Genomic DNA, 26,387 nt, shown 5'->3' on the forward strand with positions numbered 1-26,387 from the left:
ATACTTCAGTTTAAAAAGTTCTACTGTCCAGTTTTTATGAAAATTTTTACTGTCCCACAGGTTTTGTAGAAATAAAAGTATTTGTGGTTTTTATCATTCAAATGTGCTTGGTTTTTGATAGAATGCCATGATGACATTTGAAGAGGAGAAAATGCAGCTGGCATGTGATGACTTAAAGGCTACAGAGAAACTTTGTGAAAGTGAAGAAGCTGGAGTTATAGAAACAATCAAAAATAAAATTAAAAAGAACGTAAGAACATAATTTGTGTACTGAATAACTTTTTTTGGAAACTTCCTTTCTGTCCTCTTTGTATTGTGAAAAGATGATTTTTGGTATGTGTAGAACAGTTGAGATTAATAATAAATTTGGAAATTCAGTCAAATATTTTGCTTGGATTTCCTAATTATTCTAAAATGTTTAGTCTCAGGTGAGTAAAGCGTCTTCTAAAGTGTCACGTTGTGTTGATGTTAGCAACTGTTTTCTGAACATGCAAAATTTGTGACCTACTAAAATTATTTCAGGAAGCTTGTAGCCTGTCTAATTCAGTCTAACTTTAATTCATCCATGCTCTAGTTATGTTCAAAAGTTGCAGCGTTGAGGCTGCAGATTGCTTTGAGCCAGGCATATTCCTAGGGAATTTTTCTTCTTTTTTTAGATTTTTCATTGTAAATAATAAAGGAAGAATAAAGCATGGAGATTCAGAACAAGTTAAAGCAGTTGTATAGAAACATCCAGTGAGCAGCCTGCCAAGTGTGACACAGCAGAACCACAGCAGAAAAAGAAGCCATTTCCCTTCAATGTTTAGTTTTCTTGGTAAAAAGTGTTGAACCTGTTGTACTTAACTGCTCTTAAGGGGCACTGTATTTACCCTGCCACTTGTCATACACCCTTTTCTGTGCTCTTCGTGTTTAATATCTGTTAATTGCGTGTCTTAAGCATTTAGTAATAATTAAATGAAATTTTAATCTGTTCTGACAATTAGTAGAACCTTGTGTAAAATAACTGGTAATATATGTGTAAAATTTCTCTGTTAAGCAGGATTTTGCTTGATGATCTGTCCAAGAAATTTTAGCATAGTTTTCAACTTCAAAGTTAATTTAGTAGCAGTGCTACCACTTGCAGTTAATTTTGGATTTTTTTAATTTTTCATATTTAGACAAGTGTTGTGTATTATCTTTCTTAATATTTTTCTGTGCTCTGTGTTTGTATTCCAAACAGGTTGATGGACGGAAATCCACTCTATCCATGATAGATCGTCTACAAAGACAAATAATTGTAGCAGACTGTCAAGTCTATTTGGCTGTGCTCTCATTTGTCAAACAAGAGTTATCAGGTGTGCTGTGGCTTGTGTATTTAGATATATTTTAGCATGATGTCTTCTTAATAAAGCTTAAACATAAAATGGCTGTATTATTATCAGGAAAAGTAATTGTTTTGTAAGGAGCACAGTTCCATTTGAAACATTCCAAAATTGATAACCTACAGAGGTATTCCACCTGTGTGTAGGTAGTGGTGAAAGATTGCTACAAATTAGAGCTTTTTTTCTTTTTCCATACCAATAATCATGTTCAGTTGGTTCTCCTTAGACAAGTTTGCATGCTATCATAGAGGTGTAAGAGGAGTTGGGATGAAGGTGGGTAGCATCTGTGCACTTTGTGGCCTGGAAGATAAAAGAGGCTGTTAAATCCAGGCCACTGGGAAAATACTGATATTCCATATGTATTCTGTTCCATATGTATTCTGTTCATGACAATTCAGGGAGGTGACAAAGTGCCAATGAAAGCAATTTTAAATGAGTGTGTGCTAAACATGGAACTGCTGAATCAGTTCTTACTCTCTGGTCACTGGAGTGTGTCCTTGCATGCCAAAGAGAGTAATCCTGTCGTGTTGAATACAAACCCTTCCTTTCAACTGCAGAGCTGTTTCTGATGTTTTCTTGCATTTCTGCATCTCTTGCACAATCTTAAAATATACTTTTATCTGTAAGTTTATAGAAACTCTGGTCAAGGTCATATAGAAAATATGAGTGTACCTCAGGGTCCTACAAAATCAATGAAGATCAAGATAAGGCAGACAGACCAAACTCTGCTGATTATCTGAAAAGAAATGTGGAAATATCATTCATATTATTTAAAATAAGACTTAAAAAATTCTGTCAAGGATGTAATGTTTTCTGTGATATGTAGATTTGTTTTATTCCAAGCTATGGCATCAAGAATATGTTTGGTTCTTGTTAGCAGAAATTCAGGAGATATTTCTGTCCACATTGTGTGTTGTGCTGCAGAAGGGTCTTGCTATTTTTGATGCAGTTCTGGGTTTTTGTTTGTGGTGGTTATTTTTTCCCTCCCTCTTGAAGCTTTTTCCCCTTGTTTCAGTATGTATTCTGCAGCTGCATAACTGGGTTGGATGCTGTAACTGAAGGTGGTGTCTGTTCCTTTTCTCTCTTGTCTGCAGCTCAGAGAACTCAAGTGGGTAGCAGAGAATTGCAGAACATGCAGTATATTTGGGTTATTCTACTGAGCAAAAAATATACCTGAAATCTTTAGTTAAAATTTCAAGTAGCTAAATGCTATTTCAGTGACTGCTAGTTACTGGCATTGCTGAGGTATTGGCTTGATTATTTTGTGTTTTAAAGTATAGTATCTTTCTGTTTATGTACATACGTTCTTTGTTTTTATCGTATTTCTGCACATTTCTGCAAGATTATTGAAATAAGTGCAATTTCACAAAAAAAAAAAAACCCAGGAGACAAATACTTCTGATTGGTGGATGGGTGAAAAATTATTTGTGTTTTTCTTCCTGGAGCAGTTTGACAAGAAGCATATGATGCTATGCAAGTTGGTTTCTCATATGCTTAACACATTTTATATTTTCTTTTCCACCCTCGTGGATGTATTAGAAATACTTTCATCATAAATTTCTTGGCAGACCAGATTGACATTAGCTTCCCCTGGCAATACTGAACTACCTTTTCTTGGTATTTATCACTACTGTCATGGGTCTGACTGCTTTCATGTCGGGAAGTCAGCTTTGTGATTTGGCTTGATTTAATTTTTGTCTAAAAAGTCAGAAATTCCTTGTTTTAATTTGTTAGATTGTTCTGTATTGGTATGGGAATATCATATCAATTATGGTTATGATGTGTTAGTGAACAGTTTAGTGACAGCACACCAATGGAAGTAAAGTGTAAAACTGTGCTTTTTTTTCATACCACATCTTTTACATTTCATGCTTGCATTGGAACACAGTAGTTAGCTGTGGGCAGAATCACTATCTTTAGGAGAAGTAAAATGTGGGGTTTTCTTACTACCTGTGTGCTGCATTGCTATGCAGGGTTGTGTGAGCATTCATCTTGTGGTGAGCCACATAACTTTTAAAGTACTCTGTGCAGCCAAAAAGTGACCTAATTGCTTAAAATTGGAGTAGTGTTAGTCTTGTAATGCAGCTGAATCAAGGTTGGGGGGTTTTGTTCTTATTCTAATACTTTAATACTCATCTCAAGAGAGAGGATTGATTTTTTTAAAATATTTCCAAGTTCATGTTGACAGAACCCGTCTGTCATAACTGAGAATACAAATTTTACAGTCTTTCTCAGTACAGTTTTTTTAAGACTATCAAACTAGTTTCATGCCCTTTTAGTATAACAAGAATCCAAAAAGAGGTAGTCTAGTCTGTGATGTTACTTTCTCTAGAAATTTGGGGCTTTTTTTGTCATTTGTGAGGGTTTTTGTCAAAGACATCAAAGGCTTTTATAGAGTTTGGTATTAATAGCATCTTGCTTTTCTTTGACACACCCCACCTGTTATGGTCTAATTCTGGCATTAGTTATAACACTGATCTTTGCAAATCTGGCTATATTTGTTTAGAACACTGCTGCTATAACCATGTTTTTATTTTATTTTTAGTTAGTCTTTGTCACTGCAGTTCCTAACTCTCAGGGCTCTGTCACAGCCAAAATGCTGGTGTCTCTTTTTACAGCTAATCTGTGCAAGGATGTTCTCCATTTGTTTCATGTTTAACGCTTATCATTATTAAAGGGTGTGCTTGTAACAAAGATGATTTTTGTGTAAATAGACAAATTGAACGCCTTCATCTTTTGATGTCAGGCCTTTTTTTACCCTGCTGTAAAGATCACAGACTGAGAATACTGTCATTCTCCAACAAGAATGCTCAAGACCAGATTTCTAGGGAAATTGAGGTACCCACATTGCATTTTAAATTAAGGAACTTAGGCAACTGAAAAATACTTAAAAACCGTATAATTTTTGTGTGTTTTCTTTTTTCTTTTTTGTCCTTAATTGTAGGGCACTGTGTTCATGTGAAGGGCAGGGAAATGATAATGTTGAAAATTTTACTGTCTAACCCAAAGGAGAAGCTTTCCTTAGTATTTTCCCGTCAACTGTCTTGTAACACAGTTTTAAGAGAGGAGGTGTAATCCCTTTTGAGTTTTGCTTCTCTCTGCTAGACAGCCGTTTTATTGCACTCTGCAGTGGAGCAAAATCCAGCATTAAGTTCTTTGATTGCTTTCTTTCTCTCTGACAGCTGTACTGCCACATTGCTGACTGCAGGTGCCTTTGTGTTGTGTGCTGCTGTAAAATCTGTGGTTGTACACACTGAAGTTCATAGTGCCCAGTGTGCAAGACCTCTCTGAGGGAACAGTAGCTATTACAAAATCCTTTATACACTAAGTTGTTGCAAATAGAGCATCCTGGGTATGGAAAATAGCATTTACAGTATATTTAGGATTTTTGGCTTCTGAAGTATGTCCTTGAGGTATTTATTTTCTTCCTTGATTTTTTTATAGCGTACATAAAAGGTGGGTGGATACTCCGAAAAGCCTGGAAAATTTACAATAAGTGCTATACGGACATTAATGCACTTCAGGAAATTTATCAGAAGAAAACAACTCAGGAATCTTTGACTTCTGATGCTGCAAATGATAATCATATTGCTGCAGAAGGTGTAACGGAGGATTCGCTAAACAGACTGAAAGGTGCTGTTAGCTTTGGATATGGACTTTTTCATCTTTGCATATCCATGGTGCCCCCAAACCTGCTCAAAATCATCAACCTGCTGGGTTTTCCTGGAGACCGCCTACAGGGGCTTTCCTCACTGATGTATGCAAGTGAAAGTAAGGACATGAAGGCCCCTTTAGCTACGTGAGTAGCTATATTGAAATGCTTTGGTAGATAACTTAGTACTAAAAGTAAGTAACTGGGAAAAACTCAAAACCAGAAAGTTGCTTTAAAGGAAACAACAGCAGGTAAAATAAACTGGTAATTTGTTGTTTAACATACCATGGTTTAGTAAATTCATTGCTTACTAATGTACGAGATCTCTGCTGTTAATTATTTACATGTATTTGGGGTTTGGGTCAGTATTTTGCTGTATTCTTCCGTACCTGCAGCTCTAATGTTCTGTAGTTTAAATGCCAGCAGAGTAAGTAAAAGCTTCCCTGAAGGCTGTGAATTTACCTGAGTTACACTGTCTGCTGTGGAGAGCATACTACTTAGTATGAGTCACTGGACTCATTTAGCCATTTTTTCTTATTACTAACACAAAACATTTTCAATGGTTTTCAATTTTTTTTTAGCATCTCAGTGAAATGAGATGTTCCTTACAGTATTTTTAAGGGAGTATTTTGTATGTATTCCCTTTCCTAAGACTTCAAAATGCACTCAAGTATTTTCAAGAGCTGAAGGATTGGCCAGACCTAATTTAAACTGCCCTCATAAATGGCTTTATTATTCCATTATGTACAAATATCTACACGTTAATGCTTTTATTACTGGACCTACAGCAGGTACCATCAGGTGTCAATTTTGAATCACTGACAGCAGAGCTAAAGTTTCTTCTGCTTCAGAGGAAAAATTGTGATTCTGTTAGTTTCAAAAATTTTAGGATTAAATATTCCTGTTGGTCTTTTTCCTTTCTAAGGGAGAAAAATGATACATTTGGAGAATGATTCCTCCTTTAGATAGTCTTGGAAAGCTTTGTGCTCTGCCTTTGTTTCCAGGAGCAATGTAGGTCATGTAAATATCTACCCTTCTGAACACAGGATATATTTTGTTTCCATATTGATTTTAAGAGTGTCTGCTGGTGTGTGCTCAGGGTTTTTTGTTGATTTTTGTCAGGATTTTTTGGTTGTTTGGTTTTGGGATTTTTGTTTGCTTTATGTTATTGTTTGTTTGGCTTTTTTTTTTTTTTTTTGTTTCTCTCTCTAGTGAAGAGTTAGTTTTCAAAGTTTTATTGTGATTTTTTCTTTTCTGAAATGTACTGAGTTCTAAAGGCTCAATTGCTTTGATGCTATGAGCTCAATTGTTACTTTGCCTTTGGGTAATGTGCACTGGATTGTATGTTCAGGTGCAGTTTAGGAATATGTAGGATGTATGGCAGTAGTATTGTGTTTAAAGTATAAAGCCAGATTGTATAATACAAGATTCATATCTGTCTTTGTCTTCCAGAATAATTTAAAAGTTTGTCTGTGTAGAATGTTATCCTTAAATTTCTGTTTACAAGCTGTAATCCTTTTTACTCTTCTATTTCTTTTAGATTAGCTCTGTTGTGGTACCACACAGTTGTTCGTCCCTTTTTTGCCCTTGATGGCAGCGATAACAAGGCAGGGTTGAAGGAGGCAAAAGAAATTCTTGCCAAGAAAGAATCTGCTTATCCAAATTCTTCTCTGTTCATGTTCTTCAAGGGAAGGATACAACGATTAGAGGTATTGCATATTTTCATTCTTTAGACTGATTTTTCCTCCTGATTGTTTCTTTAGTTTTTGTGATGTGAATGAACTGTGCAAGCTTCAGCAGATTGTGACTAAAGATACAGGTACATGGAAAGATAAGAAAGATTGGATTAAGTCCTTCCTAGTTTCAAGTTCACATGCAAAACTTGCTCTTCTACTAGGTCTGTCTGAATTAATAACATTTTGAAATTCTTTTTCAGCTACTTGATACTTCTGCAACTCTGCTAAAAGGAAGTGCATTTGGCCACTCAGATTTCTTGAGCTATTTCAGTTTTGCTTGTCAAGCTAAAATTGAGTATTATCTGCTGAGTACATGGTATTTATCTTCCTCTTGGTTTTGTGCATTGCTCATATACAGCTAATTCTTTGCAGTAGTTTCCCTCAAATAACCACTTTGGTTTTCAGAGGTCACACCAGGATGTTTTGTTTTCTGTTACTGAGAGTGAGCTCTGACCTGAACAGAAATGTATTCACTGAAAATGTGTTTGAATGCTATTGCAAAGCATTATTCAAACACTGCAGCAACCTTGTGGATTTTGGCTGAATTATTCTCTAAGAATCTGTTTGAAGTACTACTCAACTCCTAGCTGCTGCTTTTATCAGACCAGAATATTTTCTGAGCAATTACATGAACCAGAAAACCTAACACAAAAGCAGAAGCCCAGAATGTTCAAACCCTTCATGTCAACATTATAATTACAAGAGCTAATTGAGATGTTGATGGCCGTTCCTTGCTAGATTTGCCATTAAATCTTTCAGATGTAGCTCAGTATTTTCAGAGAGGTAGTAACATAACAGAGGAACAGGCTTCAGAGAAGGGTGCCCTTTCAGATTTGCAGGCATACCCCTGCATGGGATTTGAATGTTGTTTTTCTTTTTTTGCTGTCTTTCTGAAAGCAGTGGTGCATTTTGGAAATTACATTGTCACAGGCAAGTTGTCAGTCTTGAGAAAGTATTGCTGTTGTCTGAGTAGGAAAGACCTTAGTGGGTTTTATTAATTTATATGCCTCTTCCATTCTTATGGTAAAAATCAAATTTGTTGGGAATAACTACACAATGAATGCAGGGTGTAAATTCGTATTTTAATGTGACAAGGAATAAAATTCAAATGATTCTTTTGACTTTCAGGGCAAGTTATGGCAAAAGTCTAAGCATAAATTGTTAATAAATGGAGTGTATGTGTAAAGAAAGAGGATATATTTGGGATAAGTAGCAGTTTTGTGTAGTCAGTCCCTTTTTGGAGAACTGCAATATTTCGAAGGAGAGCTGTTTAAATGTAATCTTACTGCATTATTTAATGCACAAATACTGTATGGAGACAGTGAAGTTTAGCTCCAAGTGAATGGCGACAGCATGGCCATGTTAACTAAGTCAGTAGCTCAGGCAAGCAGAGTGCTGTGCATTATGCTGTGTAGCCATGCCCTTAGTCAGCAGAAAGCTTTTTGGTTGCTGGCAGGAATTAAAATGTCCCTTTGCTGTCTATCCATGTGTGTGTTTTCATGAGAGCTTTTCCATTCAGCAGCCTCTTCCCCCTCCCCCCCATCATTTCTTTGTTCCCAGTGGTGCTCTGTCACTGAGGTTTTGCTATGTCCAAATGTTCCTGTTCAGTGTCTTGGTCTCTTCTAGATTTTGTTAGGACTTTTCCAGCTTAATTTGCTTAAAGGCTGTTGGTGTAATAGCGAAGGAAGGAATGTGACTGGTGGCAATGGCATGGGGAGCTGCACTGGGTTTCTGCACAACACACTTGTGATGACCTGTGTCCTGAATCTGGGCATTGGTCTTACAGCATCCATTGCATATTGGTGTGTCCAGCAGGACCAGGGCAGTGACTGTCCCCTTGTGAGGGGCCACTGGTGAGGCTACACCTAGAGTAGTGTCCAGTCCTGGGCCCCTCAATTAAAGACAGACATTGAGATTGCTGGTGTGTCTGGAGAAGGGCAGCACAACTGGTGAAGGGTCTGGAGCATGAGTCCTTTGAGGAGCAGCTGAGGGAGCTGGGGTTGTTCAGTCTGGAGAAGAGAAGGCTTAGGGGTGGCCTCTCTACAACTGCCTGAAAGGAGGCTGTAGCTAGCTGGGGATCAGCCTCTTCTCCCAGGCGGTGAGTGATAGGATGAGGGACATGGCTTCAAGCTGAGCTAGGGGAGATTAAAGTTCCACATCAGCAGTAATTTAGTTGAACAAAAGGTTGTTAAGAATTGGAACAAGCTGTGCTGGGAGGTGGTGGGATTGCCTGAAGGTATTCAAGAGATGATTGGATGTGGTTCTTGATGCCGTGGCTTAGTTGCCAAGGTGATGATTGGTTAAGGATTGGACTGATCTTGGAGGTCTCTTTCAACCTAAACGATTCTGTGATTCTGAACCAGACGTACACAGACACTCACGTTACAGGCTAATAAGCTGAGTTGTAATTTCCTCCTCGCTTCCAAGAGCTCCTGCAAAGCCTAGGAAGTGTTTATTTGGCCTTCCTTGAAACTGTTAGTGCATAGGTAGGTTTAAATTCTTTCCAGTGGGCATAGGATATTATTCCAGGTGGCTTACCAGAATTGTATTTTAATGTATATGCACTTAAAAGTATACCTTGAGCTGAAGCTTATCTACTTTAGAGTCCTTCTTTTACATCTGTCATCTCTTAGCAGTTCTATGACATAATATAATAGTACAGGTAGATAAAAGGCCCCTTAGATGTTACTCAGAAGACCTTGTGTGTTCCATTTATGGTTGTAGGGTTTGCGTTAGGGCCTGCTAGCACTCAGTCTATCAAATTTTTTCCTTTTGCTTTTTTGTAGCCTTCAGCTGATGGTATATTCAGCTTCCATTAGGAAACCTTCATACTGTATGTATGTGTCTTTTCTTTTCTATGGAGAAAAAACAAGTAAGGAGCATTGTTCACACCATGGACACCTGGAGACAGGGAAACCGTTCAAAATGCAGGAGCAGTAATTCAGGACTGGACAGTGAGACACAAATCTGACAAAGGGGGAAATTGCCAAGAAAGGCAGTCAAGGAGAAAGCACTATCTCTCTGAAACCTTCTTGTCTGTAAAAGACAAATGAACAGCATGGGACTGAATAATGCTTTGTGCCCCAAAAAGCATGAATGGATATTAGTCAGTAAAACCCTTAGCAGACTTCAGTTTTCAAAGAAGTAGCCTTACAGGTGCAATAAATGTGGAGCAGATTATCTGTCAGGTTTTTTTTTTCTGGATTCACATTTTTGAGGAAAAAGTCTGAAAGCATTTGGAAACTATTGAATTGAGCAATTTAAGGGAAAGGAAAGAAGGATGATCTGGGGAGACTGGAATGAAAATGCACCAGGAAGATAAAGGTTGCACTGCTAGGCTGATCAAATGTCTTTTTTCTTTCCAAAGAGTAGGTTAAGAGACTGTGTATTAGAAGTAGCGTTTTTACTGAATTTTGTTTAATTCACTAAGGCTGCTTTTATGGACATTTCTGTGCTTGATTTGTGATTATATGTAATATATAATTTGGTATGTATTCCATCCTCACAAGTATTTCTTTGTCAAGGTCTGACAATTTCTATCTTTGAAATAACTTACCTTTAAAGCTGGTAGTGATATTTCATGTAAGCTTAAACTACTGCAAACAAGTGAGAATTATGTTTTATACTTAGGCCTAAAAGGTACATAAAAATAGAGTTGGTATTATAATGGCTGAAACCCACTGGTCTGAAAGAGGTCCACAGGCACAGCCAGAAACTCCATTTCTTATTACTGTGAAAGTAAAAATATTGCCACCCACATTCTAAATGTGTATTGTCTGATACTAGAATGATGTTAATACACACCAGTTTAATTTTGAAACCAAGACTTAACACTATTCAGGTGTGGTTTTGTAGCCAGTAGTGGAAGATGGACATGGAAGTAGCATGGGAGAGGGCAGTGAGAGGTGGTGTTCTGGATCTTGCCCATTTCTGCTTTTCATCTTCCAGTTTTGCTTTCTCTTTTCTTTTTTTTTTTTTCTTCCCTAGTCAGCAACACTGTTTAAAATCTTTTAAAATCATACCCCTCAACAGTAGTTTAATAAATTGATAGCTTCATGTGGAGAGCAATAAGGGTATAAAGCGAAAATAAAGTATTTGAAAAAGTCATGAACTGGACATGGTTGGCTTTGCTTTAATTAGGAACTCACTCCCTGTGTGTGTGCTGTGTGTATATATTATATATATAATATATATATGTATAGGTATATATTAAAAACAGGAAATCTCTGGCTGCAAAAAAATCCCTCAGGTTCTGAGGTTTGACCCATATTTTCCATTGGTGTAGGTGCATGTAAATAGTCTGAAGGAAAAAGTACCAAATACTCCAGCTGACACCAGTGGTAGCTTTAGGTGTGCTAAATTGTGGTTGATGAGCAGGCTGCTGAAAATGTGCTGTGGTAACATGTGCTTAAATGTAGTGTCTACAAGCACTCTTGCTTTTTTAGCTACCTTTTGTAGATGTTATAGTATCAGCACCTTCATTCTTATTTAGGGGTGAGAGGCTGTGGTATAGAAAAGCAGGCTGAGGACAAGAGTAATAGCGAACATTGAGAAGTCTTAAATGAGCTTTCTGGAAGACAATCACAGTGATGTCTAAAGTAAAAAAAAATAAAAATGAAGACATGTAATGTCAAGGTTTATTTTCAGGAAATGTGCTGACTTTTCTAGTTACTTTTTGCTATAAAGTACAGTATCCTAGTTTTATTCTAGTTTGATTTTGTGACTTGTCTAAGGAAAAATGGGTTTTAGTGTGTTAAGGAATAGAAAGTGTAGGCTTTAAAACACCCATATAGTGTCCTCTGGTATAAATTGTTAGCTTTTAGAAGTTGATTTTTGGTTTTCCCTTGTTTCTGAGCATGGTTTCTTAAAATCTTTATGAATTCAGAGTGGTAGTTGAGAACAGAGATGTTCTGGGAGGAGAAAAGTGTCCTGAGATTTCAGAACAACTCTAGGGAATTGTATGCTGTCATTAGAAGCCGTCTTGTCTTGGTAAGCTCTGTAGATGCTTAGTTGTTGGGTTGGGGCTTTCAGTTTTAATATGAAGTCCAGAAATGTAAGACTAGGCTTCTCACATTAGGTTGATAAGTCCTCTTTATGGTTTTGTAGTTCTGTATGTTACATATTTTAAGGTTCATCTTTTTTTGTCTTTATATTATGTCCAAGAGAAACATGAGCGATGTCTATTGAAGGAATTAAATGTGTGTGTCTATGTATTTATAAAGTTGAAAAACATCAATTTCAGGTGCAGCCAGGATGTTATGCTTAGACTCTTAGGACTTAATAATTCTTTTTGTTTGTTCTTTTAAACAGTAAACAGATAGTAATTAATTTAAGTATTAACACCAAGAGTAGTAATTCATCTTCCAGGATGTTGCTGCAATCCCTGGAGATGATTGAAACTTCAATTATTAATGAATGTCTCTGAAACATACTTGAATGAGCTTGATGCTGAAGGAAAACTTAGGCAGATGTCAAAACACTTGAGAGATCTAGAGAGTTAGAGAGGTGGGTTATAGAAGATTTGAATATTCAACAATCTGAACTTGTATATTTCCAGGTGGTTGGTATTTCCTGTGCTGCCCCAGGCAGGTGTACAGCATTGTAGACAATGAGTTGAGGGCCTGTAGTCATTGTATGGAATAAATGATTTCTATTTCAGAATGGTTAGGGGTTTAGAAGGCAGTATATCTTTGAAGAGGACTAAATATCCAGATTTTTTTTTCTTTTTTTCCTCAGAAGCATTGAAAACACAGATTTACAGAGATTTTTAATTCCTAGCATAGAAATAACGTTCTAAACTGATGTTATTTTATTTTTTCTGTAAGACTGGCCCTTTCCAGGTAGTTGTGTTGGGGTGATACAGCATCAGTGAACAAGTGTGCATGGCCCAGGCTTACTGACAATTCTGAGGGCAAATATAACTCACCTGTCTTTCTGTGTTGTATTCTGCCTTGCCAACAAGCATCTTATTTCAATCACTGTTGTACTTTCTAAGTATACAGTGTTTATACTGATACAGCTGTGGCTCCCTGTGCAGGCAGTTGTGCTGTCTTGATGCAGTGTGTATTATTTACAGTTAAATCATTCCTTAGCAACTAAACCAGTTTTCCCTGATGAGACAAGGGAGGAAAACTGATACAATCATTTCAGAGCTCTGTGTGTGCCTGGACTTAAGCTACAGTGCTGCAGATCTTTGTAGGAATTTTTGAATTCAGTTATGCTGGCATAGATGGTGGATTTGCATTTTCAAGGGTTTCTTTTGCTCAAATGCTTAGTCAGCAGAGAGTGGCTTAAAAATTCTTCTGTTGTATAAATTATAATAAATGTATGTGATAATAAATACAGGAATGGTATTAAAGCTGGTATAGGCTGTATTGGAATATACAGTATGTTTAAAACTAATTAAATACTGATTTTCACTCCCCCAATAATGATTGATAGGGGGAAGTCCCATCCCAGACTGGGAAAACCATGTAGTCAAAAGAACTATCATTCTAGTTCTTAGCAAAAAGAGCTGACATTTTTCTAAGTTGTTGCTAGCTAATGATTTTATCAAAATGGTTTTTCTCTCATATGCTTTTTTTTCTTATTACATGTCATGCAGCATTTATGAATTCTCTATTAACTGTTGCTTAAAGGGGTTTCTGGGGGATATGGGAAGAGGTTGGAAAGTTCAAAATAAATTAAATCAAACACTAAAGGTGTCTCTTGTACAGGAAACTGAACTTAATTGGCAGATGCTAAAAATATGACTTTTAATGGTGGAATGACTAGTACAGGTAGAAGTGAGATTACTTAAAAACTTACTTCACAAACCCAATGAATTTTGGACTTAATAGCACATAGCAGGAATACAGTCACTGATTTTTAAGGTTGAAGATTGAGACATGGCCTGACCCAGCTGCTACTACACTATTAAACTCCTCTAATTTTTATTAACTACCTATTAAAAGAAATATGAATTATTTTCTTTATCTCAATTAAATTATCCAGCAACTTTTAAATCTCAGGTGTCTGATTTTTTTTCTTTTTCTTTCACTTTTGTTAGTGTCAAATTAATAGTGCCTTGACCTCATTCCATACTGCTTTGGAACTTGCAACAGACCAAAGGGAGATTCAACACGTCTGCTTATATGAAATAGGTAACGTTGGATGTGTTTGCACCATAAATAGCTCACTTTCAAGTTTTGACTGGCAGCTTCAGTAAACAAACTGGAGACTTCTTACTAGGATTTTAAAAAAGGTTTTAGATTACTGGCCTTTGTCTTGGATAGATTATGGTAATAATCTTGTTTAGACAAGTAGAATTCAACACTTCTTCATCATAAAATTATCTGCAAGTACAAGGTGATAGAAAACCAGAGAGTAGACTCTGGAATCAAGGGCAAACTGTTAATCTATTAAGTATTATTTAAAATTAGAAAAAAATACATCTGACTTGTGTGTAGAGTCAGCATTTCTATGCCAGAAACTAATCAGTTTAGTGAAGCCTCACCATTTTCAGGGTCTGTATTTCATGTTCATTTCCTTTTATCAATAGTAGGATATGATATATGGTCTTAATTTGCATACAAGTCTTTATAGTGGAGAAGATAGGTTGCTTCAAGTGGGATCTTGTCACAGTAGAAAATAATAAGGGAAGAAGTAGTAGCTTTGTAAGTTTCAGCATTCTACAAAATGTAATATCTAAATTTTAAAAATGAGAGCTTTTGAGGTATAATTTTGTTCCTGCTCTGAAATGTGGTTTCATTATTTCCTATGGAATCTTCTAATTCAAAATGTCCCCGTAAATTCAAACCAGACTTTAAATGTACATAATTTGTTTTGTTTTTAATTTTCCAGTTACTTTTATAGTTGTTAAACGTGCTCCAGCTCTCATAACAAAACAAGCACGGCAGAACTGTGTGTTTCAATAATGTTGACACCAGGTTTGAGTTACTATTATTTCCCTGAAATTAAATCAGTGTTGCTTTTAGGTTGGTGCAGCATGATAGAAATGAACTTCAAAGATGCGTTTGAATCCTTTGAAAGGCTTAAAAATGAATCCAGGTGGTCCCAGTGCTACTATGCTTATTTAACAGCAGGTGAGTATACCCAGGGGTGTTGGGTAAATGGTAAGTCAGTGATGTGGTAAGGTTTTGGCATTGTTTTCTTTTGGGAAACTTGCTGGCGCATGTAGTGCTTTCCACACTGCCTGCTGCACATGCAACTTTGTGCCAGGCTTGACTTGGACAATTGTGTTTGTTTCCATAATGAACACTTGCATGCCCATACATGTACCTGCCTGTCTGTACACCCCTCTCCACGTAGATAGAATTATTACCACTTTACAAGCTTGGTGGTATTACTTCCTTTAATGGATATAAAAAGTAGTACTGAGTTTTTAATGAACACAACAGTACCTGTGGGAGTTGACATTACCATGTTGGTCAAATCCTGGATAATTTTGGATAAAATTTGATAATTTGATCAGTTTCTGGAGGTGAGTGTGTGGAGGTTTTTCTCTGTGACCATATGATGTCAAATCTTAGATTTTCCTGTTTCATATCACAGTACTGTCAATGTATTTTTGTTTCTGTGTTCTTGCAGTGTGTCAAGGAGCCACTGGTGATGTCAGTGGTGCTCAGAATGTGTTCAAGGAAGTTCAGAAGCTTTTCAAAAGAAAAAATAATCAGATTGAACAATTTTCAGTGAAAAAGGTTAGTTTTTGCATGGGCTGTCTTGTTTTGGAACAGTGATGACAGTTCTTAGTTCGGTGTTTTCTTTAGCAGGTTGTATATCTCTTCTGCTGTGCTGCTTCTGTAGATTTTGTGGGAAGGAATGGGTTGGAAAAAGAATAGTGACATTGGAAGGACCTAACAAAAGAAATGAATTAGCTATTCACTCTATAACTCTAATAATATAACTTTATATATATTATATATTATATAATAATATAACTTTAATACTTACTCTGTAAGTAATTATTAAAGATGAAAATACATGATACTGTAGTCGCTTTGGTAATTTTCCTTCTAGCTTTGCCTTTCTTACTCCTTTTTATCTTGTCTTGTTTGTGAAAGCCTTAGTTGTTTTTGAGAGCTAGGAGTTGTCTAGGAAATAGCTCTCAACTGATGATCTTGCAGATGGTATTGTCTTCACGTCCAGTCAGTGTATATTGGGACTGTGAAATACAGTAAAACCCAGTCAGGCTGCACACAAGGAGGTTATAATTTTGATCAATATATAAGCCCTTTAATTAGTTGAAAGATTTTGATTTTTAGTCTTAAAATCTTTAAGCTAAGTTACTGCTGACTTTATTTTCATAAAATTGTTGGGTGACTTTATAAATCAGTTAAAATTAGTGTTTGTGATGCATTGTTTTTGAATATCATGTTCCCTCTAAAAGAACGAATTATAGATCTCCCTTCCTTCTTTCTCCCACTTTGCAGGCAGATAGATTTAGGAAACAAGTGCCAACCAAAGAGCTCTGTGTCCTAGCATCCATTGAAGTGTTATACTTATGGAAAGCCCTTCCAAACTGTTCCCTCTCGAACTTACAACACATGAGTCAAGGTATATATGGCTCCTTGATTTATTTATTTGCATTTTAATGATATGTAGGATTTTTTGCTGTTGTGTGGAACAGCTAATTGCAGTAGCATGAAAATTTTAACTCATGTGCATGTGTCATAGCAAAATACAGGTGAGTAACAAAAGAATAATGACCACTCAGCCTAGTGCTACATTTTTGCAATTTTTTGGGAGAAGTTGTAACTGCCTGCTGCATATAACTTCATTAATCATTGTTTAAAATGAAACAATAGCATGATAGTTACTGTTCCAAGTCACTGAGCAAAATGTAACTCACTTAAACCTAGCAACAAAATTGAAAAAAAGTTAAAACTACCTATTCGTTCCTGCATGTCAGTTTTCTTCTAAGAGGAAATAGGTAGCTTGTAAAGTTATCTGTGACATGGGAGGTGCTCTGCTTGTCCTGGGACCTTCTTAGTGGTGAATGATTGCCTCTTCCTTAGTCTCCAGCTGACTTTAGGTGTCTGTCACATGAAGTTTATGGTAGCAGTGTGTATCATGAAGTGTTCAGTGCTTCTCACTCCATCCAGCAATCACTCATGTTTGCATGCTGCAAACAGTTTCAAGCTAATGGAAGAGAAGCTCAACATGACCTGTAAATGTGCATTGACAGCCCATTGACTGCATCAAAAGGGGTGTGGCCAGTAGGTCCAAGAAGGTACTCTGCCCCTCTGCTCTGCCCTGGTGAGATCCCACCTGGAGTGTGGTGTCCAGGACTGGTGTGCTCAGCACCAGAAGGACATGGACTTGTTGGAGCAGGTCCAGAGGAGAGACAGATTATCAGAGGGGTGGAGTACCTCTCCTATGAGGATAGACTGAGACAGTTGGGGATGTTCAGCCTGGAGAAGCCTTCAGGAAGTCCTTAGAGAACCTTTCAGTACTTAAAGGGGACCTGCGACAGAGCTGGCAAGGGACTTTTTACGGGGGCAGGGAGTGACAGGAACAGGGGTAATGACTTTAAATGGAAAGAAGGTGGATTTAGATTAGATATTAAGAAATTATTGTGAGGGTGGTGAGGCACTGGAGCAGGTTGCCCAGAGAAGCTGTGGCTGTCCCATCCCTGTAAGTGTTACAGGACAGGCTGGACGAGGCTCTGAGCAACCTGGTCTGGTGAAAGGTGTCCCTGCCTATGGCAGAGGGCTGGAACTAGATGGTCTTTAAGGTCCCTTTCAACCCAAACCATTCTAAAATCCTCTGATTATTACTTGCACATTTAGAAAATAAAACAAAAAAATGTCTGCCATGGGATGCCTTTTTTTTTTTTTTTTTGTAGTTGTGAAATGTTAAGCTAGAAAACTCAGGTACTGAATGCAAGAGTCAGGACTAGTAGCAGCGTTAGTTCCAGTTTTAATTTGAGTTGACTTGTCCATTTAAATTACATGATGGCAGTGGGTTATATTCAGATCCCTAGTTTTCTAGTCACAGAGGTAATGGTAGGCTTTAAAATCAGATTTACTTACATCAAAATAAATTAGAATTTTTTTTGGCTATCATTTACCTTCAGAGCAGTCAGTTTTAGAAGATGTAAGGAGTTTGTATTATCTTCTACACGCTCAGAGGCAGAATAGGTCTCGTTTTGTAAGCTTCCAGTCAGTGGTTCATATTTTAATGTGAAATAGCAGTATAGGTTCAAATTCAGAGATACACTGCTTTTAAGTTTGACACTGACAAACATGTTTGCATCAGCCATTCCTGATTTGAAAGTTTTCTGTGCAGTATTACCACTGCACCTTATGTGTATTTCAAAAACATGAGTAACAGGGGTGGTTTTTTTTGCCCACATTTGTTTCCTCTTGTCATGAACAATTGGATTGTAATTTGTTGGGATGGAGTTCCAGGCTTTTCCACAGGGCTAAAACTTGACTTAAAGGAATTAATTTGTATCCACTTGCATCTCTGTAAGTAAAATGCCGAGTAACATGAGACTAATCCACGTGAGAGCTGACAATGCAAATACTTCATGAAGCCATCTTACAGTTATCCATAGGTGGCTTCTTTGTGCTGTGGATTATCTGTGTTGTGAATGCAGAGTTGGCTAAGCTCTGGCAGGGTTTATGCTGTGGGGCAAAATGTTTAAGGAGCTACACTGCTCCAGACACAGCAGTTATGGGATAAAAAGCCCTGTACTCTCTCCTTTCTAGAGGTGCTGGTGTGGGCAAGTGCAAATGGCTCCTCATGGAACTTGCCTTGATTTAGCAGAGCTGGCACTAACAAGCTTGATCAAAATAGAGTCTGGTTGGTTTAGAAAGAATTGTTTAGAAAGATTCAGTTTTTCCTGGAAACGGAGCACTACTCAGCTGAGGCACAGTCTGTCCCCAGATTGTGGACCAGCTAAGGTCTGGCAAATTAACCTTATCCTCCCATCATCACTGAGAATTGTGATGCCAAAACACCCTAGTCTGGGTGTTCTTAAGTCCAGTACAGATTTGTGTGCGTCTGTCACTTGGCTTCAGTTCACAAAAAATCAGGTTTGTCTGAATTGCTTGCCCTGTGTTCCTTCTAACTTGGACTGTGTGTTTTTCTTTCAATATGTGGGACAAACCAGTGTACTGTAACACCAGAAGGAAATTATTGTTCCTTAGTTTTACCTTTTAGTGGATATTTCAGAGACCAGTAGAGATGAGTTCTTCTCTTGTGAGAGTAAGACACCAACTGCCTTTGACTTGATTCATTCCTGTTAGGAATTGCTCTCATGAGTGATGGATTTCTTGATGAGGTTCATACAGGATGGGTTGTATTTAAAAGAAAACAACTTGCTTGCCTTTCTCTTAATGTTACTAGCATCTCCTTTTTCTGGTACAATTTAAATATCAGACTAAAATACAATGTAAATCACAGTTCTTGTCTAAGAAAGTATTTCAATTCATTTGGTTTACTGGAATCTTTTCTTTAAGCTTGTCATGATGTGGATGATCCATCAGCTGCTGGTTTGAGGAATTTGCTTCTTGGTGCCATACACAAATGTTTAGGAAATTCTGAAGATGCTGTTCAGGTAAGTAGTTAACTGGTAATTTCCACCATTATTCCTACTTTATAAACTATTATTTTAGAAACAGTGAATACTTTTGAGTAAGAGTGTTAAGAAAGTTACTAGTTTTTCAGTGCCATTGATCATTCTGGTTTGTGAATTCTAACAGAGAAGTTTCTTTTAAAATCTTCTGATTTAACATATCATTATATTCTGTGCTGTGAAAGTAATTGGCTTTGTTGAATGAACATGGCAGTTAAAGTAGTAACAAGAGTTAAGGGGAAGCTGGGAAGAATAAGAGAAAAGTTCTTGCTCTGCTAGATGTACTTTGTCCACCAAAGAAAGTTTTTGGGTTTTTTTTTTTTTAATATCTTGGAGATTGACCTTTTGAAAGCACAGGTTTGCTATTTCTTCTCTGGACATATCAGAGAGAGGGGTTTGGTTATTAGCACATACCAAAAAATAATTTTGTCACCACTCCATGTTTTCATCTGTAGATAGAACTCTCCTTTTTCCTCCCCAGAATAGAATGCTGTTCTTATAAGCAACAAGATACTGACTTTACACCCTTCCCCCTGCCCCATTTCTCTCAAACATACCTAAAATAATTTGGGTACTTCATCTTTGATGTCACAGTTTCTTGTTAGAGCTAGTATCTTTTTTCAATAGGAAGCTGGAAAACTCTTGAATCAGTCACTATAATACTTGGTAAAAATCCACACTAATAATTGTTCTTTGATACAGTAGTGTTGGTGAAAACATCTAGGAAGCTATACCACTGTAAATTTTTAATGCATTCTCGTTTTAGATTTGGCTAGTTTTTGCAGCTTAAAGTTGAATTGTGCTTCTGCATTTTTTGGAAGTAACAACCAGTCAATTTTAATGTACCTCTACAGTCTTTGGTTTCTTTTTTCTCCCCTTTCATTTTCACAGTACTTTCAGCGAGCTGCTAAAGATGAACTCTGCCGTCAAAGCAACTTGTATGTCCAGCCATATGCTTGCTATGAACTTGGCTGTATCCTGTTAGACAATCCAGAGGTAATAGCATGACCTATTTTTAAACTTAGAAAAGTAGTGGAAGGAGTCAACATACCACTATGCAATGAGTGAAACAAAGCTTGTAGGTGACTGTGCATATTAAGTTTTAAAAATTTGTTTTATACCTACCACAAAGAAGCTTACAACTTTGTGGGGGAAGGGGGTTCAATCCAAGAAATGGAATGTGTTTTAGGCCACAAAGTTTTTTAATATTGAGAGTGTTCCTGCTGATGGTGGCAACAAAGGCCTGACCAGAATGCCCTTGGTAGGCAGGGATTTCTTGTCCACAGGTAGTATTTAGTGTGGTAGATGCCTATGGTCCTTTTCTTATCTATTTAATATCCTGTTGAATGCCATTCAAAGTTCACCTGTACTTATCCTCTCCAAAATAGAATTTGATGCCTTCCTAAAATAGCAAGTGGGTTTCTCTCAGTCATTTAAATTCCATTAAAGCTGTTTGTGTGGGCATTTTGACTTCCACTCTGAGTAGTGAAGGTTTTGTTTTCCAGGATGAGGAAGATGATCATTCACCTGGCTTTCAGATTGCCCAAATGGCTTGGCTGATGGTACAATTAATTGTTCAGGTCTTTGCACATACCCTACCTCAGATTACCTTAAACCAGAGCAACTTGTGCAGCACACTTGGTGCCGTTTCCCTCCTCAATTGTGTAACTCCAGTCCTTGGAGTTATGCCACCTTGTGTCATTAATCAGATGGCAAGTTAGAGAGGAAGTGGTTACAGGGTAGTCACTTGAACCCCCCCACTTCACTGTATGTAGTGTGTGAAGTAGTTGGGCTGATAGTATCTCATATTCTTAAGATTCTGTTTTCAGCTGGTTTTGATGTTTAGTTTCAGTCAGGTTTAGATAGCTGAGCTGAACCATCCCCTTAAAGGTGGAAGGAGAGGAAAATCTTTCACTAAAAACAATTATCATGGCAAAGGATAGAACTAGAAAATGCTTTTAAAACTAATTTTCTGTTTGAAAACCATCCTGTCCTTTGACTTAGAGCTGGGCTTTGAAGCCTGGAAAGAAGGTCTGAGTTCCATAATGTTCCTGCTGCCTTTCTTTCCACATTTATGTTTAAATTTGATCATGTCTAGTGTCACTAAAAAAAAACAAAACAACAACAAAAAACCCAAAACAAAATGTGGTGGGTAGTGAAGGTATGTTAAGATTTGAAGAATGTGAGAGCAGTCCTTCTGTCCTTCCTTTAGCTGAATGTGCCTCATGTAGGGTGTTTGAGGCTGATCAAGCCTCAGCTGGAGGAGCTGTGGTAGCGTTTAGCATATGAAGGATGTGGAGGAAACTCCCTCTTGTGGCACTCAGAAAATGAGAAGGTAAATGATGCTTGACTTCAATAAAGTGGGATGGGGTAGGGGAAAGTGAGAGCTAGAACTAGAGGTGAGTGGATCCTGTCTATACAAAATTTTATTTAGTAGCTGGGGTGTTGTGCTAGAGCTCCATAATGGTTAAGAAAGAGAAGGGAATAGGATTTTATAATTTCTGTAATTTCTCCTTTTTTAAAAGACTAGAAATACATTACAGTGCTTCTTCATGCCTCTTTAGTATTTCCAGTTTCCTAATTTGAGAGGGTTTTGTCTGCTCAGTACCTTTTTCAAAGGTAGAGATGCTACTCCGGTTTCACCATCTCATTTACTTAAAGTATTTTCAACATTTGTGATGCGTTTCCAATGCAATGTTTGTCTTTTTGTAGACTGTGCCAAGAGGCAAAACCTTACTCCTCCAAGCCAAGGTAAAAACTAAGGCATTTTCTAATTTAACGGTCAGAGATGAAAGGGCAGATTGTGTTTTCAGGGGTTTGGGGCAGAGGGAGTGGGTGTGAAGTGGTGGTGTCCCTCACCTGTAATCTACAACTGCTGTCACATAGATGTGCATTAATGTGCATGATACACATTTATGTGTGCTCCATAGATAAGTGCTGCTAGGTCAGCCATCACACAGAGCCCATATCACTGACAGCAGTTAGAACCTGCAGTGTTAGAACCTTGATAAGTTTTTCAACCAATATTTGGCTTCAGAAGTTTTGGAAATGACAGTCCTCCACTCCTTGTCTGTTCCAACTGGTTCCTGCCTTGGGCCTGTTGGGATTTTCTGGAGCTTGTGGATTAGTAGAACCTTTCAGAACTTTATGGACTCCAGTCTGCTCTCTTTACCAACTAGGAATTTCTGTAATAATTCCTTTGCTGTGGGTAGTGTGAGGATATTACAACATGCAATTGCCAGTTCACCTCTTTTCTTTGGACTCTTTTGTAACATTATTTTTTAAGCATTAATAGCAAAAATATCTTCATATCCTGAAGTGAAGGAGGTTAATAGGTATATTTTTGAGGTTTTTTACCTTGGTTTTTTTTCCCCTCCAGGAGGAATTTGCTGGCTATGACTTTGAGAACAGATTGCACGTCCGCATACACGCAGCCTTAGCCTCTCTAAGGGAAGTGGTTCCACAGTGACTGACAGGAAGGCTTGCCATCCTTTCCCACAGTTCCTGCACTTTAGGATGAAGCAGAAGAAAGAGCTGTTGGGAAGTCCAGCTTTTCTTCTGAAAACCACTTGTGCCAGAGACACTTTCCTAGTATGGTCAGAGTTGGTATAGCTGAGTAAAAACATTACAATTTTAACTAAAGGTACATCAACCAGGAAGAAGGTTAAGTGACCTTGTGTTTTTAACTCTTCATTTTTTTATTTTGTTTAAACCAATCTGAACACAATTACTTGTAACTCTGTGGGTGAGCCTAAACAAGCACATGATTTACTTCAACAACATTGGCAAGGTTGATTTTTACCTTTTAAAACAGCTACATCTAAAATTTGCCAGGAGAAGCACTTTTGGTTTGGTCAGAATAATGCAATATAAGTAATTGGTTTAAATGTTGAAGCTGGAAATAGAATACTCCTTTTTCTCCAAGTGTCAGCCAGTACACAGGAGGAGGAGAAGGAAAACTGTTCAGCCACAAAAAGCACATCTTACTAAATTTTAGTGGCTTATGCCAGTTACCTCATGATGGCTAATGGTGAATTTTAAACCTCTCACCCCCTTTTATCCTTTATTCCTTCCCTCCCAACCCAGCTCATATTTGTGATATGAGTGATGTCAATATTTAGGTTCTTTGCTTCTGGTACATTCCAGACAAATACTTTGACATGCAGCTACTGCTTGGGCAGTTCTTATTTCGGCTCTTATATTCTGAATATTATGTTAAGATTTTACATGTTTTTCATTCAAACTACTGGATCCTTACAGTAGTGACTTTTAAAGATATTTTAAAAACCCACAACCAAACAAAATGCCAAGCCACAAATCTGCTTTGGTCGTTACATCAATATTACAATATCTTCAGTCTCTGTATAAGTATTTCAAGTCTGTTAAGTTATTGAAATACCTCAGAGAGCCTAAAACTTTTGTGATGAACATATAATTTTTAATACTTGGCCATCAATGTGCTTATCTGTAGCTTTTTTTTTTTTTTTTACTTCTGTCTGTAATTTGTAGTATTCCCTTATATTTTATATTCAGCTAATATTATATTCTAGGAAGGTAAATATTTTTTTAAAGAAGCTTATGAATGGAAATCTGACCATAACGTTAGTTGAATTACATTACTTTGCAAAGCTAAGAAAACTGGATATCCTTGGAAATAGTTATCCAAAAGCCTTATCTTTACTTTGGTCAGGTTGCCTTAAACAGTTCCTTAGCTTAAGCTTTTTTTTTTTTGTTGTTTCTTCTTAGCTTTTTGTAAAGCATGCTGCCAAAGTTCTAGACTTTGCCCACACCTAACCTTCATTGATTTGCTTTTGAGGTTACATCCAAAGCAAGACTGATATGGAGGAGAGAAGTAATGTCCTGTTTGGTAGGCCAAATGAAATGGTTGAGACACTTTCATTTCTCTCTAGAAAGATACAGTTCTGCTATGAAAGGCATTCCTAGAGCAGTTTAACACTTCTGTTGCAGTTCCTGAAGGAGAGGAGGAACTCTTTAAAAAGCATTTTATTTTTCTATAGTCTAGGAGTGTTACAGGTACTACACTGCATTTTTTTTATTTGACTTAGACAATAATAGAGTCATAAATGAGTGTTCAACTTTATTTGGTCAATCCAAATAAGTATTGACTAGAAAATGATATATTGTATATGTATATAGTGACTGCTTAGAGTTCAAATAATTATTTTAAAAATGGGCTTTAATGTACTTTAAATCTTACTTTGTCCTATCTGACTTTTAATGTTTTGTAATCAGACAGTCTGTTCTGGGTAAATAACTGGGAATGGTGCAGCTACTGGCAAAATTCTTTTTAAATACACTCCTTAAATATGATGTGAGACTTGGCTGTTCAGGACACAAAGCACCTGCATGCGATTTGTGTTGGGATATTTATAGTCTGCATCCTTGGAGGTAGCTAGAAAACTGTAGTAAATTTACTAAAAGGCCTGTTCTCACCAGGCCAGGAGTGGGTATAGAAAGACACTATATGTTCATGTAACAGTTCAATAACTCTGTGCAGCTTTCCTGTGGGCTTAGCAAATCACCACAACTGTATGTTTCTGTATTAATTTCCCCACCGCCCTCGTAGGAGACCCTCCTACACTGTATATGGCAAAATTATTTTTTATATTAGATTGTGCCTGTGATGAGAAAAAAAATCAATGGTCTTTTGTGTAAACTAGTAAGTTTTTATACTTTGGAACTCGGAGGCATGGTCTAATAGCAATAATGGAATATGCATCTTGCTAATTAATATATTAAGGCCATCTTTACTGGGACAGGTATTTTTTGTTGATGTTGATGCAGTTTTTATCTCAGTACGACTCATTTCAAATAAATAACTAGAATTTTTAGATGTCACAAGGTGGCATATTTATTGTGATGTACTGTAAATGTTGTTAATTTACAGAACTTGCACTTTTATATTTCTGAGTAAAATTAAAAGAAATGTGGACATGAATTTTGTTTCTTTGCTTCTGGAGTTTGACTTCTAAGTGGTGGCCTCCTGAACAAGATGATACCAACTTCTGGGAAAATTTGTGGGATGTTAAGTGACTCTGCAACAAAGTTTTCCAGTCAGCAATTGCCTCCAGCCTTTTTTCTTCCAGCATAATTACAGCTTCCTGGATTAGCAAGTGAGTTACATGTCACATTGTGCTCAGCCATAAAGTCAATGGAGCTGTAAGGTACATTTTTAAAATATCAAATTCACTTGTTCTTCATTGAAGAAAAGGAACTACATACAATTTTATTTATTGCATTCTTGCACCTTTGAAAAGTGTTTCTAATTTACTCTAAAGCAAGCACTTCAATTTCTTCTCTGACTTTGAATGCTTGTTTCATATTCTAGTTATGCTTTATTCCTAAATAAAATTCCCCAAGTACTGTATAGAATTGCTTTTCAGTTTGCAACAATGTGAATGTCTTTCCATTGATTGTACTTGTGTTTAAGAACTGCTCTGTACCTGCTGAAGTGTGAACAGGAGCAGGTGTTGGGTTGGTGTATGGCTGATCAAACCTTGCGGTGGGGTGAAAGCAGAATAGCCTGTACAGCACTCAGCTTCCCTTTCCAGCAGTCATTATGAAACACCAAAAGTGGTAGGAAGTACTTTCATTAGATGTTATGCAATCCCAAACAAATATTGTTAAAGGTAATCTTAAGTAAATTTATGCATATCTTTTTATTTTAAGGCAATCGGGCAGCCAGTTAGAAGAGACTTATTCAAGTCAAAAATGTGTGCCATTAGTTAGGAGACAGGAGATAGTGAAAAGGATTCCTGCTCACTTGGCCTCTTTCCAGCCCCCCTTTTCCTATTACACAGAAATACAACTTGAGGCAGCCCTTCCAGAATTAAATACTGAATTATTTCTATTTTTGATCACTTTTTTGATGTGTTTGGACCCCACAGCTGGACCCACCACAGATTACCAGGGTAGGTGTGGTTAGTTGCATGTTTCTTTCCTGCTTCTGCTCAGAACCTCTTTGCAAATTGCCCCAAGATATTCACCATCTACTGAACCTCCTGTGTTTTGGCCACCAGTGAGAGCCATGGGGA

At 37.2% G+C, this 26,387-nt stretch overlaps 1 protein-coding gene across 2 annotated transcripts in view; it reads left to right on the top strand.

Moving 5' to 3' along the window:
- TTC39C (tetratricopeptide repeat domain 39C) overlaps window positions 1-25,291 on the top strand; it is a 37,816-nt gene extending 12,525 nt beyond the window's left edge. The window contains exons 3-14 of one of the 2 annotated variants that reach the window (XM_015617858.3): window positions 122-250; window positions 1,220-1,334; window positions 4,806-5,160; window positions 6,554-6,722; window positions 13,798-13,891; window positions 14,726-14,833; window positions 15,339-15,448; window positions 16,181-16,304; window positions 19,217-19,314; window positions 20,224-20,328; window positions 22,045-22,083; window positions 22,712-25,291. In XM_015617858.3, the coding sequence (XP_015473344.1) occupies window positions 122-250; window positions 1,220-1,334; window positions 4,806-5,160; window positions 6,554-6,722; window positions 13,798-13,891; window positions 14,726-14,833; window positions 15,339-15,448; window positions 16,181-16,304; window positions 19,217-19,314; window positions 20,224-20,328; window positions 22,045-22,083; window positions 22,712-22,801 (1,536 nt within the window). In that variant the 3' untranslated portion in view covers window positions 22,802-25,291. Of the gene's footprint in view, window positions 1-121; window positions 251-693; window positions 815-1,219; window positions 1,335-4,805; window positions 5,161-6,553; window positions 6,723-13,797; window positions 13,892-14,725; window positions 14,834-15,338; window positions 15,449-16,180; window positions 16,305-19,216; window positions 19,315-20,223; window positions 20,329-22,044; window positions 22,084-22,711 lie in introns of those variants that run through there. The other variant, XM_015617859.3, reaches the window with a different exon arrangement.
- Window positions 25,292-26,387: the final 1,096 nt, after the last annotated feature.

The sequence above is a fragment of the Parus major genome, chromosome 2 (genome assembly GCF_001522545.3).
Source record: "Parus major isolate Abel chromosome 2, Parus_major1.1, whole genome shotgun sequence".
NCBI lineage: Eukaryota > Metazoa > Chordata > Aves > Passeriformes > Paridae > Parus > Parus major.